Consider the following 23,882-nt stretch of genomic DNA (forward strand, 5'->3'; position numbering starts at 1 on the left):
GAGAACACTGCAGAGCAGATAACTCTGAAACTCTTCTAGCAGAAGAAATTGCAACCAAAAACAAAACTTTCCAAGATAGTAACTTAATATCTATGGAATGTAAAGGTTCAAACGGAACCCCTTGAAGAACTGAAAGAACTAGATTTAGACTCCAGGGAGGAGTCAAAGGTCTGTAAACAGGCTTGATCCTAACCAGAGCCTGAACAAATGCTTGAACATCTGGCACAGCTGCCAGTCTTTTGTGTAGTAAGACAGATAAAGCAGAGATCTGTCCCTTTAGAGAACTTGCAGATAATCCTTTCTCCAAACCTTCTTGTAGAAAGGAGAGAATCTTAGGAATTTTTATCTTATTCCATGGGAATCCTTTGGATTCACACCAACAGATATATCTTTTCCATATTTTATGGTAAATCTTTCTAGTTACTTGTTTTCTGGCCTGAACCAGAGTATCTATCACAGAATCTGAAAACCCACGCTTCGATAGAATCAAGTGTTCAATCTCCAAGCCGTTCGAATGGACCCTGAACAAGAAGGTCCTGTCTCAAAAGGTAGCTTCTATGGTGGAGCCGATGACATATTCACCAGGTCTGCATACCAAGTCCTGCGTGGTCACGCAGGAGCTATCAAGATCACAGAGGCCCTCTCCTGATTGATCCTGGCTACCAGCCTGGGAATGAGAGGAAACGGTGGAAATACATAAGCTAGGTTGAAGGTCCAAGGTGCTACTAGTGTATCTACTAGAGTCGCCTTGGGATCCCTGGATCTGGACCCGTAGCAAGGAACCTTGAAGTTCTGACGAGACGCCATCAGATCCATGTCTGGAATGCCCCATAATTGAGTTATTTGGGCAAAGATCTCCGGATGGAGTTCCCACTCCCCCGGATGGAATCTCTGACGACTCAGAAAATCCGCCTCCCAGTTTTCCACACTTGGGATGTGGATCGCAGACAGGTGGCAGGAGTGATCCTTCGCCCATTGAATTATTTTGGTCACTTCTTTCATCGCCAGGGAACTCCTTGTTCCCCCCTGATGATTGATATACGCAACGGTCGTCATGTTGTCTGATTGGAACCTTATGAATCTGGCCTTTGCTAGCTGAGGCCAAGCCCTGAGAGCATTGAATATCGCTCTCAGTTCCAGAATATTTATCGGGAGAAGAGACTCTTCCCGAGACCATAGACCCTGAGCTTTCAGAGATTCCCAGACCGCGCCCCAGCCCACTAGACTGGCGTCGGTCGTGACAATGACCCACTCTGGTCTGCAGAAGCTCATTCCCTGGGACAGATGGTCCAGGGTCAGCCACCAACGGAGTGAATCTCTGGTCTTCTGATCTCCTTGGATCATTGGAGACAAGTCTGTATAGTCCCCATTCCACTGTTTGAGCATGCACAGTTGTAATGGTCTTAGATGAATTTGTGCAAAAGGAACTATGTCCATTGCTGCAACCATCAACCCTACTACTTCCATGCACTGCGCTATGGAAGGACGAGGAACAGAATGAAGAACTTGACAAGAGCTTAGAAGTTTTGATTTTCTGACCTCTGTCAGAAAAATCCTCATTTCTAAGGAATCTATTATTGTTCCCAAGAAGGGAACTCTTGTCGACGGAGACAGAGAACTTTTTTCTATGTTCACCTTCCATCCGTGTGATCTGAGAAAGGCCAGAACGATGTCTGTATGAGCCTTTGCTTTTGACAGGGACGACGCTTGTATTAGAATGTCGTCCAAGTAAGGTACTACTGCAATGCCCCTCGGTCTTAGAACCGCTAGAAGGGACCCTAGCACCTTTGTGAAAATCCTTGGAGCAGTGGCTAACCCGAATGGGAGGGCCACAAACTGGTAATGCTTGTCCAGAAAAGCGAACCTTAGGAACTGATGATGTTCTTTGTGGATAGGAATATGTAGGTACGCATCCTTTAGATCCACGGTAGTCATAAATTGACCTTCCTGGATAGTGGGTAGAATCGTTCGAATGGTTTCCATCTTGAACGATGGTACCCTGAGAAATTTGTTTAGGATCTTCAAATCCAAAATTGGTCTGAAAGTTCCCTCTTTTTTGGGAACTACGAACAGATTGGAATAAAATCCCATTCCTTGTTCCTTTATTGGAACTGGGTGTATCACTCCCATCTTTAACAGGTCTTTTACACAATGTAAGAATGCCTGTCTCTTTATTTGGTTTGAGGATAAGTGAGACATGTGGAACCTTCCCCTTGGGGGTAGTTCCTTGAATTCCAGGAGATAACCTTGAGAAACTATTTCTAGCGCCCAGGGATCCTGAACATCTCTTGCCCAAGCCTGAGCAAAGAGAGAGAGTCTGCCCCCCACCAGATCCGGTCCCGGATCGGGGGCTACTCCTTCATGCTGTCTTGTTAGCAGTGGCAGGCTTCTTGGCCTGCTTACCCTTGTTCCAGCCTTGCATTGGTTTCCAGGCTGGTTTGGGTTGTGAGGCATTACCCTCTTGCTTAGAGGATGCAGAATTAGAGGCCGGTCCGTTCCTGAAATTGCGAAAGGAACGAAAATTAGACTTATTTTTTGCCTTGAAAGACCTATCTTGTGGAAGGACGTGGCCCTTTCCCCCAGTGATGTCTGAAATAATCTCTTTCAATTCTGGTCCAAATAGAGTTTTACCTTTGAAAGGGATGTTAAGCAATTTTGTCTTGGATGACACATCCGCTGACCAAGACTTTAGCCAAAGCGCTCTGCGCGCCACGATAGCAAACCCTGAATTTTTCGCCGCTAATCTAGCTAATTGCAAAGGGGCATCTAAAATAAAAGAGTTAGCCAATTTAAGTGCGTGAACTCTGTCCATAACCTCCTCATATGGAGTCTCTCTACTGAGCGACTTTTCTAGTTCCTCGAACCAGAACCACGCTGCTGTAGTGACAGGAACAATGCACGAAATTGGTTGTAGAAGGTAACCTTGCTGTACAAAAATCTTTTTAAGCAAACCTTCCAATTTTTTATCCATAGGATCTTTGAAAGCACAACTATCTTCGATAGGAATAGTAGTGCGTTTGTTTAGAGTAGAAACTGCCCCCTCGACCTTAGGGACTGTCTGCCATAAGTCCTTTCTGGGGTCGACCATAGGAAATAATTTCTTAAATATAGGGGGGGGAACAAAAGGTATGCCGGGCTTTTCCCACTCCTTATTTACTATGTCCGCCACCCGCTTGGGTATAGGAAAAGCGTCAGGGTGCACCGGAACCTCTAGGAACTTGTCCATCTTGCATAATTTCTCTGGAATGACCAAGTTGTCACAATCATCCAGAGTAGATAACACCTCCTTAAGCAGTGCGCAGAGATGTTCTAATTTAAATTTAAATGTCACAACATCAGGTTCAGTTTGTTGAGAAATTTTTCCTGAATCTGAAATTTCTCCATCTGACAAAACCTCCCTCATGGCCCCTTCAGATTGGTGTGAGGGTATGACAGAACAATTATCATCAGCGCCCTCCTGCTCTTCAGTGTTTAAAACAGAGCAATCGCGCTTTCTCTGATAAGTAGGCATTTTGGATAAAATATTTGCTATGGAGTTATCCATTACAGCTGTTAATTGTTGCATGGTAATAAGCATTGGCGCACTAGATGTACTAGGGGCCTCCTGCGTGGGCAAAACTGGTGTAGACACAGTAGGAGATGATGTAGTATCATGTTTACTCCCCTCATCTGAGGAATCATCTTGGGCAATTTCATTATCTGTGGCAGTACTGTCCTTACTTTGTTTGGACGCTATGGCACAATTATCACATAAATTTAAATGGGGAGACACATTGGCTTTCATACATATAGAACATAGCTTATTTGATGGTACAGACATGTTAAACAGGCTTAAACTTGTCAACAAAGCACAAAAAACGTTTTAAAACAAAACCGTTACTGTCTCTTTAAATTTTAAACAGAAAACACTTTATTACTGAATATGTGAAAAAGTATGAAGGAATTGTTAAAAAATTTCACCACAGTGTCTTAAAGCATTAATAGTATTACACACCAAATTTCAGAGCTTTAACCCTTAAAATAACGGAACCAGAGCCGTTTATAAATTTAACCCCTATACAGTCCCAGCTATAGTCTTTGCTGAGACCCAACCAAGCCCAGAAGGGAATACGATACCAATTGACGCCTTCTAGAAGCTTTTCCAGCAATTTTTAGATCCTCACACATGCATCTGCATGCCCTGCTCTCAAAACACAACTGCGCAGTAATGGCGCGAAAATGAGGCTCAGTCTACAACTAGGAAGGCCCCCTGACTGGAAAAGGTGTCTAACACATTGCCTGCCGTTTAATAAACGTTCCCCAAGTTTATAAATGCAAATTGTCAGCATAAATATGAATAAAATGCCCAAATAAAGCAATCGATTTAGCCCATAAAAAAAGTCTACCAGTTTTTTAGCCCATAATAAGCCCTTTATTCTGTTTGTTTGACTAAGAAAATGGCTTACCGGTCCCCATGAGGGGAAATGACAGCCTTCCAGCATTACATGGTCTTATTAGAAATATGGCTAGTCATACCTTAAGCAGAAAAGTCTGCTAACTGCTTCCCCCAACTGAAGTTACTTCATCTCAACAGTCCTATGTGGAAACAGCAATCGATTTTAGTTACTGTCTGCTAAAATCATCTTCCTCTCACAAACAGAAATCTTCATCCTTTTCTGTTTCAGAGTAAATAGTACATACCAGCACTATTTTAAAATAAACTCTTGATAGAAGAATAAAAACTACATTTAAACACCAAAAAACTCTTAACCATCTCCGTGGAGATGTTGCCTGTGCAACGGCAAAGAGAATGACTGGGGTGGGCGGAGCCTAGGAGGGACTATATGGCCAGCTTTGCTGGGACTCTTTGCCATTTCCTGTTGGGGAAGAGAATATCCCACAAGTAAGGATGACGCCGTGGACCGGACACACCAATGTTGGAGAAAGATATAGGCAGGATGATACTTCCAAGGAAGTGACAATGCATCCACTGCTTCCGCTTGAGGATCCCTGGATCCGGAAAGATACCTGGGAAGTGTCTTGTTTAGATGAGAGGCCATCAGATCTATTTCTGGAAGTCCCCACATTTGAACAATCTGAAGAAATACCTCTGGGTGAAGAGACCATTCGCCCGGATGTAACGTTTGGCGACTGAGATAATCCGCTTCCCAATTGTCTATACCTGGGATATGGACCGCAGAAACTAGACAGGAGCTGGATTCCGCCCATACCAGAATTCGAGATACTTCTTTCATAGCCAGAGGACTGTGAGTCCCTCCTTGATGATTGATGTATGCCACGGTTGTGACATTGTCTGTCTGAAAACAAATGAACGATTCTCTCTTTAGAAGAGGCCATAACTGAAGAGCTCTGAAAATTGCACGGAGTTCCAAAATATTGATCGGTAATCTCACCTCCTGAGATTCCCAAACCTCTTGTGCTGTCAGAGACCCCAACACAGCTCCCCAACCTGTAAGACTTGCATCTGTTGAAATTACAGTCCAGGTCAGAAGAACAAAAGAAGCCCCCTGAACTAAACGAAGGTGATCTGTCCACCACGACAGAGTGTCGTACAATCGGTTTTAAAGATATTAATTGAGATATCTTTGTGTAATCCCTGCACCACTGGTTCAGCATACAGAGCTGAAGAGGTCGCATGTGAAAACAAGCAAAGGGGATCGCGTCCGATGCAGCAGTCATAAGACCTAGAATTTCCATGCATAAGGCTACCGAAGGGAATGATTGTGACTGAAGGTTTCGACAAGCTGATATCCATTTTAGACGTCTCTTGTCTGTCAAAGACAGAGTCATGGACACTGAATCTATCTGGAAACCTAAAAAGGTTACCCTTGTCTGAGGAATCAATGAACTTTTTGGTAAATTGATCCTCCAACCATGATCTTGAAGAAACAACACAAGTCGATTCGTATGAGATTCTGCTAAATGTGAAGACTGAGCAAGTACCAAGATATCGTCCAAATAAGGAAATACCACAATACCCTGTTCTCTGATTACAGACAGAAGGGCACCGAGAACCTTTGTAAAAATTCTTGGAGCTGTTGCTAGGCCAAACGGCAGAGCCACAAACTGGTAATGCTTGTCTAGGAAAGAGAATCTCAGAAACTGATAGTGATCTGGATGAATCGGAATATGCAGATATGCATCCTGTAAATCTATTGTAGACATATAATGCCCTTGCTGAACAAAAGGCAGGATAGTCCTTACAGTTACCATTTTGAATGTTGGTATCCTTACATAACGATTCAATATTTTTAGATCCAGAACTGGTCTGAAGGAATTCTCCTTCTTTGGTACAATGAAGAGATTTGAATAAAACCCCAGCCCCTGTTCCAGAACTGGAACTGGCATAATTACCCCAGCCAACTCTAGATCTGAAACACATTTCAGAAATGCTTGAGCCTTCGCTGGGTTTACTGGGACACGGGAAAGAAAAAGTCTCTTTGCAGGAGGCCTTATCTTGAAGCCAATTCTGTACCCTTCTGAAACAATGTTCTGAATCCAAAGATTGTGAACGGAATTGATCCAAATTTCTTTGAAAAAACGTAATCTGCCCCCTACCAGCTGAGCTGGAATGAGGGCCGCACCTTCATGTGGACTTGGGAGCTGGCTTTGGTTTTCTAAAAGGCTTGGATTTATTCCAGACTGGAGATGGTTTCCAAACTGATACCGCCCCTGAGGATGAAGAATCAGGCTTTTGTTCCTTGTTGTGACGAAAGGAACGAAAACGATTATTAGACCTAAATTTACCTTTAGATTTTTTTATCCTGTGGTAAAAAAGTTCCTTTCCCTCCAGTAACAGTTGAGATAATAGAATCCAACTGAGAACCAAATAATTTATTACCCTGGAAAGAAAGGGAAAGCAGAGTAGACTTAGAAGACATATCAGCATTCCAAGTTTTAAGCCATAAAGCTCTTCTAGCTAAAATAGCTAGAGACATATACCTGACATCAACTCTAATGATATCAAAGATGGCATCACAAATAAAATTATTAGCATGTTGAAGAAGATTAATAATGCTATGAGAATTATGATCTGTTACTTGTTGCGCTAAAGCTTCTAACCAAAAAGTTGAAGCTGCAGCAACATCCGCTAAAGATATAGCAGGTCTAAGAAGATTACCTGAACACAAGTAAGCTTTTCTTAGAAAGAATTCAATTTTCCTATCTAAAGGATCCTTAAAGGAAGTACCATCTGCCGTAGGAATAGTAGTACGCTTAGCAAGAGTAGAGACAGCCCCATCAACCTTAGGGATTTTGTCCCAAAACTCTAATCTGTCAGATGGCACAGGATATAATTGCTTAAAACGTTTAGAAGGAGTAAATGAATTACCCAAATTATTCCATTCCCTGGAAATTACTTCAGAAATAGCATCAGGGACAGGAAAAACTTCTGGAATAACTACAGGAGATTTAAAAACCTTATCTAAACGTTTAGATTTAGTATCAAGAGGACCAGAATCCTCAATTTCTAATGCAATTAGTACTTCTTTAAGTAAAGAACGAATAAATTCCATTTTAAATAAATATGAAGATTTATCAGCATCAACCTCTGAGACAGAATCCTCTGAACCAGAAGAACCATTATCAGAATCAGAATGATGATGTTCATTTAAAAATTCATCTGAAAAATGAGAAGTTTTAAAAGACTTTTTACGTTTACTAGGAGGAATAACAGACATAGCCTTCTTAATGGATTTAGAAACAAAATCTCTTATGTTATCAGGAACACTGAGTATTAGATGTTGACGGAACAGCAACAGGTAATGTAACAGTACTAAAGGAAATATTATCTGCATTAACAAGTTTGTCATGACAATCAGTACAAACAACAGCTGGAGGAACAGATACCATAAGTTTACAGCAGATACACTTAGCTTTGGTAGATCCAGCACCAGGCAGCAATTTTCCAGAAGTATCTTCTGACTCAGTGTTAACGTGAGACATCTTGCAATATGTAATAGAAAAAACAACATATAAAGCAAAATTGATCAAATTCCTTAAATGACAGTTTCAGGAATGGGTAAAATGCCAGTGAACAAGCTTCTAGCAACCAGAAGCAATAAATAATGAGACTTAAATAATGTGGACACAATAGTGACGCCCATATTTTTTTAGCCCCAAAAATGACGCCACATCCGGAACGCCGACACTTTTGCCGCAAAAAAACGTCAAAAATGACGCAACTTCCGGCGACATGTATGACGCCGGAAACAGAAAAAAATTTTGCGCCAAAAAAGTCTGCGTCAAGAATGACGCAATAAAATTAAGCATTTTCAGCCCCCGCGAGCCTAACAGCCCACAGGGAAAAAAGTCAAATTTTAAGGTAAGAAAAAATTGATTTATTCATATGCATTATCCCAAATATGAAACTGACTGTCTGAAATAAGGAACGTTGAACATCCTGAGTCAAGGCAAATAAATATTTGAATACATATATTTAGAACTTTATAAAAAAAAGTGCCCAACCATAGCTTAGAGTGTCACAGAAAATAAGACTTACTTACCCCAGGACACTCATCTACAAGTTGTAGAAAGCCAAACCAGTACTGAAACGAAAATCAGTAGAGGTAATGGTATATATAAGAGTATATCGTCGATCTGAAAAGGGAGGTAATAGATGAATCTCTACGACCGATAACAGAGAACCTATGAAATAGACCCCGTAGAAGGAGATCATTGAATTCAAATAGGCAATACTCTCCTCACATCCCTCTGACATTCATTGCACGCTGAGAGGAAAACCGGGCTCCAACCTGCTGCGGAGCGCATATCAACGTAGACTCTAGCACAAACTTACTTCACCACCTCCATAGGAGGCAAAGTTTGTAAAACTGATTTGTGGGTGTGGTGAGGGGTGTATTTATAGGCATTTTGAGGTTTGGGAAACTTTGCCCCTCCTGGTAGGATTGTATATCCCATACGTCACTAGCTCATGGACTCTTGCTAATTACATGAAAGAAAGGTTTTTATACTGGATTTTTAGATCAGTATCTGTGCATATTCTTCTTTATAGTAGTGTCTATTACATGCAGTTATATGAAGATTGGTGTATACTGTCTCCTTAATGCAGCACCTAACCACAGTGACCAGCCGCTGAATGACATGTAATGCTTTAATGGGGTCATTTTACCTCGTTGGCAGAATTATTTTTTAATAATTAATTGAATACATGAAAGAGCAGCTGTTAAATGCTATTCTTATTAATTGTTACAATAAAAGGGAATAATCCTGTCAGCATATAGTTAATTTAGCCCCAGCATAATGACTATAAAAACATTGTAATAGGTTTCAATAAATAAATGGCTCCCATAAACCAGGGCTTGACAAACCCCAGAGCCAGGGAGCCGTTGGCCCCTAGAATTTTATCCCTGGCTCCTTTTTGGGCTATTATCCATATATCAATATACAAATGCCACTGTCTGGCTCCTAAATATTAAAACAGATTTGTCAACTCCTGCATAAATATTAGATTGAGACTGGCACCTTTTACATACCCTAGAGTAGAAATTGGAGAGAATGAATGCTCTGATTACTTCCAAGATGTAAAACAAGTCTTAGGTCTGAAGCAAAACTTTTCTTCATGGCATTTATAAAAGGTCCAATAAATATTTGACCATATATCTTAAAAGCCAAACTCTGTGGATAAATCCAAAAACTAACATTAAATCACGTAAGGCCAAGACAAAGTTACTTAGATATTGTGACTATAACACCACATGGATATAGAAACAAATTAATTCAAAAATGTATCTGGGGATTGAACACTCAACTCTTGTTGTTCTGGACTCAGAATAATGCAGACTGACCCAGCAGTACATTCTTTGAGATTGTGACTACAGCTGCTGATTGGGTCAGACGCAATGTCCGCTCTGGATCAGCAGTGCTCTATCTTCCAGAAGGATTTTTTAAGTTAAATCACCAAAAAAAAAAAATAAAAAAAAAAAAATTACATTTTTTATTTCCAATTTTTCCAGTAGCCACATAAAAATGTGGCACAAGTTGTTAGTTATGCTTTAGCCTGGGGGCTGCAAATACCAGTGCAGAAAGGCCACATGTAACCCTCAGACCACCAGTTCGCCATACCTGATCCAAATGACAAATGTAACTCCCCCCCCCCCCACACACCATTTACTTTTAGTTGCTTTAAGGGGCATGAAAGCGTGGACAGTTGTCCAAAATTGTATGCTCTATCTAAATCATGAAAACAAAAAACATTTTAGGTTTCAGGTCCCTTTAAGTAGAAGCATATTTTTGTCATGTTGCAGGCTATAGCACATATTAAAGGGACACTGAACCCAATTTTTTTTATTTCGTGATTCAGATAGAGCATACAATTTTAAGCAACTTTCTAGTTTACTCCTATTATCAATCTTTCTTTATCTTTTAAATAAAGATAGCAAAAGAACAAAGCATCTAAGCTTTTTTTGGTTCAGGACTCTGGACAGCACTTTTTTATTGGTGGATGAATTTATCCACCAATCAGCAAGAACAACCCAGGTTGTCCACCAAAAATGGGCCGGCATCTAAATTCTTGCATTTCAATTAAAGATACCAAGAGAATGAAGAAAATTTGATAATAGGAGTAAATTAGAAAGTTGCTTAAAATGTCATGCTCTATCTGAATCATGAAAGAAAAAAAATTGGGTTCAGTGTCCCTTTAAGAAAACTGTTAAGTGAGTGGGGAGAAAAACACCTAAAAAGGAGCAAAAACTCATTCTCAAAGCAGAGCCCATTGAGAAAAGGATCACTTGCTATCCAGGGCTCAATTTATCAAGCCTTCTCCTCCCCTACAACTGCAGGTTCTAACAAGAGAACCTGCAGTCAGGATTTATCAAGCAGCGGTCATGAGACCGCTGCGCCCTACCCACTTCTCCACCTCTTATGTGGAGAATTTCAATCTCCCCGGTCTTGTCCAACCACGAGATTGACAGATATTGTTCAAACATCACATTATTAAAAATGGACACAAGTTAAAATTAAACTTTCATGATTCAGATAGAGCATGCAATATTAAAAAAAATTCCAATTCACTTCCATTAACAAAATGTGCAGTTTTTATATTTATACTTTTGGTGTCACCAGCTCCTAAGCATGTGCAAGAATTCACAGAATATACATGTGTGATTGGCTGATGGCTTTCACATGATACAGGGGGAGTGGAATTAGACATAAATTTGAAATTTGTCCAAAAAAAAAATAAAAAAAAAATCTACTACTCATTTGAAGTTCAGACTATGGGGCCGACAGGCCCCAATGCTTACAATTCCGTGCGAGCCTTCAGGCTCACTGAAATCAGGAATTAAGCTGCTTAACTTGTCCGCCTGCTCCGAGGCTGCAGATATCAATCCGCCCGATCTCATACAAATCGGGTTGATTAACACCCCCTGCTAGCGGCCAATTGGCCGCAAATCTGCAGGGAACAGCATTGCACAAGCAGTTCACCAGAACTGAGGTCGCGAATCTGCAGGGGGCGGCATTGCACAAGCAGTTCACCAGAACTAATTATGCAATGTTAAAGGGACAGTCAAATCCAAAAAAAAAAAAAAAATGTTTCAAATAGGGCATGTAATTTTAAACAACTTTCCAATTTACTTTTATCACCAATTTTGCTTTGTTCTCTTGGTATACTTAGTTGAAAGCTAAACTTAGGAGGTTCATATGCTAATTTCTTAGACCTTGAAGGCCACCTCTAATCTAAATGCATTTTGATAGATTTTCACCACTAGAGGGCATTAGTTCACATGTTTCATATAGATAAAGGGATTATCTATCTTTTAAAACAACAAAAATTCTGGTGTTGACTGTCCCTTTAAATGTCGACAGTGTATGCTACAACAGATCATGTCCGCCAGACATTGATAAATCGGCCCCTAAGTGCCATTGCATTGTCTTTATCACGCATTTGTTGATTATACAAATCTACTGTAGTTACTGGTTCTTTAAGTAAGGTTTCTCATTATGTTATTTTTATACAGCTTTCTTTTTCCTAGTACTTTATCTTTTACTTTAAAATAAAGTTGGGAATCTATGGAATATTTTAGAGGGACTTTAATCACTTCTAATGAAGCGCTGTAACAGTGGGCAACCGAAGGGGAGCATTAAAATGGCACGGCTAGATTAAAAAGTAAGTTACAGCGCATCTTCATTAGAAGTGATACATTTAAGTCCCTGTAAAATATTGCTTTGATTCCAGACACGATTTAAAACGTAATATATCCTCCACAGAAAATGTTACTAGCCGGGTGGCATTATGAAATATTACCCAAGAAGCAATGTTTCAGGCACAGCAAGCAAACCGGATCTTCAAAAGAATCCTAAATTTCAAGTGCTATTAAAAACATATTTATTAAAACCATGTAAAAAAACAAAACAAAACTGCAGAACGCTGAAGCGTTTCATACAGGACGACTGCACTTGTTCACCGCTAAAGAAACAGTTTTTAAAGGCATACAATTAATTTTAAAAAAAAACACATAAGTTGATTAAAGCCATAAAGTGCCATAAAACATTTTAAGTTATGTGAGTATTATAAAAGGGTCAACTGAGGTAAAACCGTGTGTGAAGTAAAAAAAATAAAAAGTGTAAAAAAAGCTTAAAGGTATTTTAATAAAAATTCCCAAAAATCAGCTAAATTAATTACACTTTAGTGTAACCTGCTCCAACCCCATCAGTGTCCTATAATCCAAACCTTGAGGTATCATATAACAAAGTGTGCATGTGAGGATAATTATTTATGCAAGTAAAAGGGGGGTTGAGAAGGAACAGCAGGTACTGCTATTGTTTGTTGCCAGGAGGCTTGCTCGTTTCTATGGAGATAATGTCATATGCTTTGTGAAAGCTTCAGCATTATACTGTGCACTGCTTATATGGAAGTGCCCAGGGGGGAGCTTGCTGCAAACAAAACTATGCCTGAATTAAAGGGGTTACTGGGGGTTAAAACAGAAACCGTTTTGCTGATAAACTTTGGCTGCTTTATCCATTTCGAAACTTATTTTAGTTCATACTGTTTTATGTCCCTTTAACTTTGGCATATATGGGAATATACATCATTGAATTCCATCAACTTGTCCTAAAACGGTGCCACTTGTGCCTTAAAAGGCATAGTCAACACCAAAATTGTTAGTTTAAAAAGATAAATACCACCTTTACTGCCCATTTCCCAGCTTTGCACAGCCAACATTGTATTAACATACTTTATAACATTTAAACCTCTAAATGTCTGCCTGTTTCTAAGCCACTACGGACAGCCTCGTCACATTCTTTTTTTTTTTTATTAGTTTTTCACAAAAAGAGACTGCTAATCCATGTGGGCCATATAGATAACATTGTGCTATCTCCAGAGAAGTTGTGGCTGACACTAGGGGTGTTGAAAATAATCGCCGCCACCACGATACATCACGATGCAACCCTCAACGATGCTGCATCGATGCAGTGAAGAGGCTGAATCGATTCACACGGCATCACGTGTCCCCACCGGCATACATCTTCCTTCCCATTCTTCTCCTATCACATACTAGTTGGGGGATGTGCTGCCCACTGGCCAGTCTCACAGTGGGGTGTTGGGGTGTGACCATACCTTGCCCGGGAACCTGGGGGCATAAAGTAAAAACCCCTCTTTAACCAACAAAGGAAGTTACTCTTGTGCCAGGAATAAAAACGGTGGCCGCTCGCTTCCGCTGCTGTACACAAAACGGAAGATGTGTATCCCTATTGCTTGTTGTTGCCAATAGTTAATATGGCAGCGTCACTAACTCAGAGGGAAATGTCACTCAGAAAAAGTGTGTTGTCTGCAGCCGTATACCGAGGGCTCCTGCAGCGTGGAGACAAGTATACAGCACCTCTAGGATCTGACACAGCTACAAACATTTAATGCTAAGTTTTAGCATTGAGTGTGCCCCCCCCCGCGCCTTGATTCATATAATCCCCTATTGAATGATCACCTACAGTTGATTTTTATTTGTGTGACAATCTCTATTACACTAACCACAAGTTACATCCTTTACTTATCTTAGTACAGCAGTCTCGCTAAACCTATAATCCTACACGAGACAATTTATCCTGATCATTTCTGCTTAAATAGCCTATTACTTTTGAATCCAAGCAAGCAGATAGAGCATTACCCCATATTATTTATAGCCTATACATAAATTCACTTGCTATGCTTTTCATCAGCCCACAAGTGGCTCTATATCATGATAGTTTACCTCCATGATTTTAAATGAATATTCATAGGTCCAAGAGTGTCCATAATAGTAGGAGGTTGTTATACTTTAATATATAGGTTTCAGCATTATAGGTTAGCTCATAACTACTAGTATCATTAATACAGTATATAGTTCTTATATTCCTCTCCCCTCATTGGATTAAATAGACCTATTTAATACCTAATGTGTAAATTATGTAGTGTCTGTACACTCCTGACTATTACCACTAACACATTATGTAGTTTTTAATTTATATATATATATATATATATATATATATATATATATATATATATATATATATATATATATATATATATATATATATATATATATATTTTTTTTTTTTTTTTTTTTTTTTTTGACAGGATAATCGTAATCGAATCGTGAGACCAGTTAAGATGCACACCCCTAGCTGACACTGCACCAATTGAATAAGATACTGGAATACTGGTAAATAGATAATAGCCATGTGATCAGGGGGCTTTCAAAAGAGGCTTAGATACAAGGTAATCACAGACAGAGGCTAAAAGTATATTAAAATAACCATGTTGGCTGTGCAAAACTGGGGAATGGATAACAAAGGGATTTTTTTTTTTTAAGATTTGGAGTTGACTGTCCCTTTAATATTAGACCCTGGCACCACTATTTGCAGTCCCCAAGCCACCCATGGATGTCCCAATAACCCCCCTCAGCTGCACCTAGAATTAAAGGGACAGTCTAGTCAAAAATAAACTTTCATGATTCAGATATGGCATGACATTTTAAACAACTTTCCAATTTACTTTTATCATCAAATTTGCTTTGTTCTCTTGGTATTCTTAGTTGAAAGCTAAACCTATGTAGATTTATTTGCTAATTTCTTAGCCCTGAAGGCCGCCTCTTATCTGAATGCATTTTGACATTTTTTTCACAACTAGAGGGCGTTGTTAGTTCATGTATGCCATATAGATAACATTGTGCTCATGCCCATGGAGTTACCTAGGAGTAAGCACTGGTTAGCTATAATGCAAATGTGTCAAAAGAACTGAAATAAGGGGGCAGTCTACAGAGGCTTAGATACAAGGTAATCACAGAAATAAAAACGCATATTTAAAGGGACAGTCAAGTCCAAAAAAAAAAAAAAAAAAAGTACATAATTTAAATAGGAAATGCAATTTTAAACAACTTTCCAATTTACTTTTATCGCCAATTTTGCTTTGTTCTCTTGGTATAAGGAGGTTCATATGCTAATTTCTTAGACCTTGAAGACTGCCTCTAATTTGAATGCATTTTGACCACTAGAGGGCATTAGTTCATGTGTTTCAAATAGATAACATTGAGCTCATGCACATGAAGTTACCCTGGAGTGAGCACTGATTGGCTAAAATGCAAATCTGTCAAAAGAACTGAAATAAGGGGCAGTTTGCAGAGACATAGACACAAGGTAATCACAGAGGAAAAAGTATTTCTATAACAGTGTTGGTTATGAAAAACTGGGGAATGGGTAATAAAGGGATTTTAAACAATAAAAATTCTGGTGTAGACTGTCCTTTAAGCCTAATGTGGCTAGATCCTATTAAGGTCAGACGGCTGGGGACTACATGAACCAGGAAGGTTAGACATTTGTACACTGGTGCAGAAACTACAGCGTTCTAGTTAGCAAGTTAGATTCTGAAAAAGGACCAAAAGGGACATGGCCAGAGGGAGGCTTGGAATACAAATATTTCAGGGTCTGGCTGAGTGACTGTAGAGTATAGCAGTGGCTACTACTAAAACCGTACCGCACTACTGTATCGGTCATGTTACTCTGCACATGGATCAAGCGGATGTGCTTTGGGATCAACACATTCTCGAGCACCGGGCTACTCAGCGCACACCCTCTCAAGTCTGGCACCAGGAGACTCCCCTTTCTGGATGTAGCAGCATTGGTAAACATGGATGTAACTGCAGCAGTTAATCCACCACTGGGTGAGGAATCTGACTTTCAGGTGCAGTCCCAGTGGAGTTGCATTCCTCGGGTGATGTGATGACAGCTATTTCTTAGGGTCAATCACTGTGCACTGAGACCCTGAATTTCAAATTAAAGTAAAGCGTATTTCTGTATAAGCTAGACCGTCTAAGTTACACTCCATCTGCTTGTTTAAACTGAAATTTTCAGAGATCTCAAATCCCCAGAGGCATAACTTTTTTTTCACTTTCTGGGATGAGAATTTTTTTAGTGAAAACTATTCTGCAGGTCATTTTAAAATTACATTTTGAATGAATTACACTTAAGCACCAGCTCAATTGCAGTGTGTTGGTTACTGGAGAATAAAGCAAGTTTTATAATATTGCAGAAGTTGAAAATTGCTTTGCAAATTAGCTGCAGATAAAAACAAATTGTTATTTTTTAAAGATGTCTCAAATAAATTTGTATCTATGCTCTTGGTCTAACAAAACATAATTATATGGTAAAAATTTAGTAATAAGGTGCATTTCTCATAAGAATGTCTTACATTTAGGAGACAGCGCTTTGTAGGCTGGGAAAGGCTAGGGGCAGGGCTGAAATACATCAATTAGAGACAATCCTCAATCAATGCTCTGTTGCTTTGAAGTGCTGCTTGGTATTTGACTGCTCTCTTCAAGCAGCTAGGGAAAACTTACACAGTGCAGCCAGAGCACATCGCTGTTTGAAGAGAACAACCTGCCGTGGAGCAGCGTTGACAAGCGAAAGTACAAACAGTCCCAGTCTTCCTGCATTGACATCTCATATCACAACATGTTCTGCTTTGGGGCTCACATCAAATATAAACGTGAATAGAAATAAAAGATATACATTTTTTTCTTCAAACATCTATGCATATCTGTTTAATTGAAAAACTAAAGTCTTTCCAGATTCTTTTTATGATATGTTGTGTTTTTGTTTGTTTTATTAAACTAGATATAATGCACTCCACAAAATTTAGACACTATACTGAAATGCTTAGAAATTCAAAAATATTTTAACATAGGCTTTAGATTTTAACCAACTTAGGATCTAATTTATATTACAATGTTAATATGTAATTGACATAAACCACAGAGGAAGTAGGGCTCGACAAACACAGGAATTTTAGCCCTGGCACCTAACCTTTTGGGTTATTCTCCATCTATCTATATACAAATACCATTGACTGGCTCCTAAATTTTAAACAGATTTGTCAATCTCTGAGATAGACTCCGGTTTATAACAAGTTTTTCACTGTAAGCCAAGGGTTCACCCTAGTACTACTATTTTTCTCCTTGACTGTATATGTATTTTGTGTGTGTATATAGCTAGATAGTAGACGTACATTTGAATCCTTTTTTAGGATCTGAATGCAGAAGTATGTGCTATTCAGTTCTTTTCTAAGCCGGAATGTTTCTTGTGCAAGGTTATTACATTAAGATCTGGATTTGCACAGATCTTAATGTGGTGATTGATCTTGCACAATAATCAGTCAGGCTCCGAATGGAACTAAAAAACGAAAACTTCCGCATTTGGATCCTAACGCACACACTTAATAGATAATCACATGCCTGCCCAATAGACACGCGCATTCTGAGCCTTCGTTGGGATCCAAATACGGAAGGAGGCAGCCACTCTTGGCCTTAGACTCTTAGAGTCTGATTTATTCTTGTGCCCCAAGGCAGAACATAGAGTGATCTGAGATGTCATCGCAGAAAATGCAGCATGTCTGCAGAAAGAACAGGAACTGTTAGCACTTTGACTTTTCAGTGCTGCTCCACATTAGGCTGTTCTTTTTAAACAGAGCTGTTCTCTGGCTGCATTGTATAAGTTTTCCTTAACAGTGCATCCAGAGCAAAGTGCTGTTTGAAGACAACAATCAAATATGCAGTAGTGCTGCAAAGCAGCAGTGCATTGATTGTTGTCTGGCTCTTAGATTTTTGCAAGCTCGTTCCCTAGCTTTTCACAGTCTGCAAAGCTGTTTTTCTCTGAATGTGAGATGTTCGTATGCTCAATGCACCTTTTTTATTACTACATTTCTATGTTAGACTAAGAGAAAAGGAAACAAATTAATTCAAGAGACATTTTACAATTACTTTTTTTGTCTGCAGCTAATTTGCAATGCAATTTTCAACTACTGCCCTAGATTATACAACTTTAAATATTGCTTTATTCTCCAGTTATCCAACACATTGCAATTGATCTGGTGCTTTAGTGTAACTGACAAATTTACAATTTTATTTTATTTAAAAATGACCTGCAGAAAAATTTTCACTAAAAAAATCTCATTGCAGAAAGTGAAAAAATGTTCTGTCTCTGGGTTCTTGTGAAATTGCAATACACTAAGATCTGGATTTGCACAGATCTTACGGTGTTGAACTTTCAGAAGAATTGTTCCGGCTCCGAAAAAGAGTCGAAGGCCACAAGCGGCCATCTTCTTCCACATTCTGATCTTAACAAAGGATCTACTGCATATGATATTATATAAACTACACTTTTAATATGCAATTGTTATCATTTATGATGGAAAACCTCAAATACTGATATACCAAAGATTTTCTTAAGGGATTCAACAGATGTATCAAACTCAATTCCACCTGGTAATAATTCAGAATAATTTCACAATTGAACATTAAGGCTCATGAAAAAGGTATGTATCTGTGAAGCTTGTAAACTTTATCATCATCATTTTATGTATGTTTATATATAGTATCACACAACAAAGAAACTTGATTTGGTGTATTATAGACAGGTTGTAAACCTGCTCCTCTACCTCAAATTTGCACTGAGAACCAGGATCCCTCACTGTATTTATACAAGTTCCAACAAAATTCCTCAAATAACTAGATGCAATTACTTGTCTGGTAAAAAAAAAAATAGGTTTAAACTGGGCCACAAACTTGGTATGTATTCATAATATATCAGAAATTAAACACTACTGTATAAATAAAAAATGTTTTAATAGCAGCACACTGCCATTATGTTAGCAAAATATGCACTGTTTTTCATTACTCTTTTCAAGGCAATTAGGTACAGACACAAGTGAGTTACTACAGTGATGAAACAATCACAGGGTAGATTAGAATGAAGCTGGGGTAGGTTTATGAACACTGCGGGGTCACTTCCAATTCTTACAGGAACCACACATTTTTTTAGAGTTAAATTGAAGGAAAAGGGGGAAAATAAATAAAGATATGCATTTTTTTTACTAGGCATAATTGATCATTTTATATTACAAAGTGTTTCCTGCCTACTTACACCTAACAGAACTGTCTCCACTGAGCCCACTCTTTAGAAAACCTCTGCTGCCCTAAAAAGGGAATTCATTTTCATATTTAGAAATTTAGTTTTCATATTTACAGTTATAGTTCCTTGTCTTTATCAAGAAGACAAAATATAATTGTGAATGTTAATGTAGCTTTAAACTACACCTGCCTTCTTACAAAACAAATAATCATTTCCTGGGTACTAAAATTTGTTGCTAAATTGTCAATACTATGATTATAGTCTGCTTTATTTTTTACATAGCCATTTATCAACCCTTAACAAATTACTCCAAGAGGTCCCATCACCAAAATTATTCAAATGTATCCATTATATTACGTGTATAGGTATCACTATCATTAGGAACTATAAAACTATGTTTTATTACATAGTTCTATATCATTAACATCATGCGGATACGTACTACCAGTAAAATGGCTGTAAACCGTATGAGGACGTCACAATTACCTACTGATAGGACTCTAGAGATCGGACACTAATAAAAACAACATCATCTCTTGAGCCGCATCAGTCTCTCGTATACAAATTGCATTGTGCCTATATCCCTGCAATAGACTATTTAGATTGCAATAATGTCCTATGACGGTTGTAATGTTATGAGAATCCCAGAACTGTGATCCCCTCCCCCGTTACCCTCCCCGAGTTAAAGGGAAGCAAGCTCCGCACTCACGTCGCTTTCAACCTCGATGTCATCGTTATCGCTCATGCTTTCATACACCGTGGAGTGGTGGGAACGCGGATCCGGTGAGGGAGACAGGATTGACAACGATCTAGGGAAATTGATCCGAAGTAAAAAAGAGGATAGGGACAAAATAAACCGAATTAAAGAAAAGGAGGAGGGGAGACCCTCACTGCGCCCAGGAAAACAGACCAACGGAAGCCACACGTGACTCTTCACTGCTAGGGATCATTAGCCAGACCCGTAGCCTCTGACCGAGGAAGCGCCTAGGGATGTCGGGAAATGTAGTCCATATACATTTCGCGTAGCACGCAGAACAACTATTTGCTTAGTATGGAAAGACTAAGCTTCCCAGATACCTCAGGCGCAAAGCACTTCTTGATACGCAGACGCAACGTTTGCAGGGGTTGCTGGAATTTGTAGTCTATGTTAGTATGTTTCCCGGAAAGCGATTGTAGACACGTGGATACAGGGAGAACTGTGTGTGTGTGTTTTGGGCAGTGCTTGCTCGCAAGAGGTTGTAGCTTTCGATTGTTTTGGTAAATCAAGTCAAAGCAAGAGACGTTCCGGAAATAGGTGGATTAGACCAAGCAGCTGTATATAGTGACATCATGTAAAGCTGTTATACCACCTACATACACCGAAATAACCAAGTTTTCTTCAATATGTGGTTATTTTTATATTATAAGTTGCATTTTTCTTTATTTAGACAAAATAAAAAAATGAAGGTCTGCGACATAACCAGTTATCTAAAAAGGAGAAACTTGTCAGAGAGCTAACATAATTATTTATTTAACCCCTTTGTTGCTGTTGAATACTAAAGCAAAACATAAGCTCAAATTTGTTACAGGATTTTTAAATTTCTAACAAACTATATGTGATAACCTCTGCAAAAAAAAGTGTAAACACAGCTATTGTCTGTTCACATTATCTATCCATAATTGTCCTCAGAAAAAAAGATTGGATAAGGGTTTCAAAATGGCTGCACCCATTGCTTTAATTAATCCATTAGAAAAGCCCACAATTACAGGAAAAGCAGAAAAAAGAAGTCATTAAAGGGACACTGTAATCAAAAATCAATTTGTTATATTTCAATAGTATACCTGTCAATCAAAAGATTTTCAATGCTGATCATGTTGTAAATATTTATCGTTTATTACATATTAGTCTTTGAAATATTACATTTTTCCAAACCCACTGATTTTTTCGCCGTTATGATTTCCAATACTGGGTGACAACTCCAGTTGGAAGATGGCGATTCCTCCACACAATGCACATGCGTGAGTTAGCGCAACGTCATCGCATACGTTATTTTTATTCCTCTCTCGGTCATGACGGCTTCTGTGCCGCAATATGCGCATGTGATAGTAAACAAAGACAAATGCGCATGCGTAGACTGACGCAATTATATTGTAATTACATGCAAATAATCTCCGTCCCATTGGCAATTATGTTATCCCTTAGACGGCCTACATTTGAGGGCTGGATGACGTGATGTCATGGGGGAAAAATAAAACGTTATTTTAGTAATAAAGGGAGCTTCGTTTCTGCACATAATAAGGTACATTAAATTTGTGTGATCATTGCAATTGTATTAGTATGTTTTGTTTTGCATGGGAAAATCAAAAGTTAATCCTTTAAAGTATATTGCATTTTTTTAAAATACATATAATTAAAAAAATATTACAATGCCAAAGTGTTTAATATCCCATTAAACATATAGGTACAACCTTGATTTGGGAGCCACAAACACTGCAGCATCTAGCAGTTCCTAAGTGGTACTTTACCTACATGTTTAAAGGGATGTAAAACAGTGCTTTAGTAAATATATATATATATATATATATATATATATATATATATATATTAGAGAAATTAATCTTACCAGCTCAATACCCAATATAATTAATTAAGGGAGATACCTACATATAGAGGCCTATTTATCAAGCCGTCAACTGTGCTGCATTCTCCGGCACCAATACACTCGCCTAAAATTGCAGCCGCGGACCTGAATACGCTCTCCATATTTAACAAAAAAGCTGTCAAAAAGCTGCGCACCAAGTACAGGGCGATGAGCAGCGGACTGTTGTTAACTAACAGTCATCGATCTCACTGCTATTCGGCTTTTTCCCAGCTTTATTTGTATACTGTCACTAAACACCGCCACTATACTAAAATGTTTAACCCCTATTCAGCTGCTCCCGGAGCCCACCACCACTCTAATAAAGTTATTAACCCCTATTCCGCCGCTCCCGGAGCCCACCGCCACCTACATTATGTTATTAACCCCTAATCTGCTGCCCCCTACACCAGCGCCACCTACATTATGTTATTAACCCCTAATCTGCTGCCCCCTACACCAGCGCCACCTACATTATGTTATTAACCCCTATCCCGCCGCTCCCAGAGCCCATCGCAAATAAATAAAGTTATTAACTCCTATCCCGCTGCTCCCAGAGCCCACCGCAACTCAAATAAAGTTATTAACCCCTATCCCGCCGTTCCCGGAGCCCACCGTAACTAAAGTTATTAACCCCTAAACCACCAGCCCCCCACATCGCCATAAACTAAATTAACCTATTAACCCCTAAACCTAACAACCCGCTAAATTTATATTAAAATATTAACTCATCCCTATCTTATAATAAATTTAAACTTACCTTTAAAATTACATTAAACTATATTAAATTAATAATTAATCTACCCTAACTATTATACTAAAATTACATTAAACTATATTAAATTAATAATTAATCTACCCTAACTTTTATACTAAAATTACATTAAACTAAATTAATAATTAATATACCCTAACTTTTATACTAAAATTACATTAAACTATATTAAATCAATAATTAATCTACCCTATTATACTAAAATTACATTAAACTATATTAAATTAATAATTAATCTACCCTAACTTTTATACTAAAATTACATTAAACTAAATTAAATTAATAATTAATCTACCCTAGCTTTTATACTAAAATTACATTAAACTATATTAAATTAATAATTAATCTATCCTAACTTTTATACTAAAATTACATTAAACTACAAATTAAATTAACTATATTATATATTTAAACACCTAACCCTACTCAAATAATTTAAATCTACACTAAAAAATTACTAAGTTACAAAAAACTAACAACTAAGTTACAAAAAATAACAAACACTAAGTTACACAAAAAAAAATAAACACTTAAGTTACAAAAAATAAAAAAGAAATTATCAAATATTTAAACTAATTACACCTAATCTAAGGGCCCTATGAAAATAAAAAGCCTCCCAAAATAAAAAAAAACACTAACCTACAATAAACTACAAATAACCCTTAAAATTGTTGCCCAAAAGCCCTAACCTAAAAATAAAACCCACCCAATACACCCTTATAAAATCCTGAGCCAATCGGAATAAAGGTTGAAAAATAAAAAATCCTATTGACTGTTCCAATCAGCCAATAGAATGCCAGCTCAATCCTATTGGCTGATTGCAACATCCAATATGATTTTTTCAACCTTAATTCCAATTGGCTGATAGAATTATATCAGCCAATCGGAATCTAAGGGACGCCATCTTGGATGACGTCATTTAAAGGAACCTTCATTCCGAAGAAGCCGTTGATTGAAGAGGATGCTCCGCGTCGGATGTCTTGAAGATGGAGCCGCTCCGTGCCGGATGGATGAAGATGGAAGATGCCGTCTGGGTGAAGACTTCTGCGGGCTTGGAGGAAGACTTCGGCCGCTTGGATGAAAACTTCTGC

General features: G+C 38.4%; 1 protein-coding gene across 1 annotated transcript in view; it reads right to left on the minus strand.

Annotated features, from left to right (window-relative positions):
- Nucleotides 1-20,338, minus strand: part of MAX (MYC associated factor X) — a 94,278-nt gene extending 73,940 nt beyond the window's left edge. The window contains exon 1 of the mRNA XM_053697845.1: nucleotides 20,108-20,338. Coding sequence (XP_053553820.1) covers nucleotides 20,108-20,143 — 36 coding nt within the window. The 5' untranslated portion in view covers nucleotides 20,144-20,338. The remainder of the gene's footprint in view (nucleotides 1-20,107) is intronic.
- Nucleotides 20,339-23,882: the final 3,544 nt, after the last annotated feature.

The sequence above is a fragment of the Bombina bombina genome, chromosome 1, assembly GCF_027579735.1.
Source record: "Bombina bombina isolate aBomBom1 chromosome 1, aBomBom1.pri, whole genome shotgun sequence".
NCBI classification, from domain to species: Eukaryota; Metazoa; Chordata; class Amphibia; order Anura; family Bombinatoridae; genus Bombina; species Bombina bombina.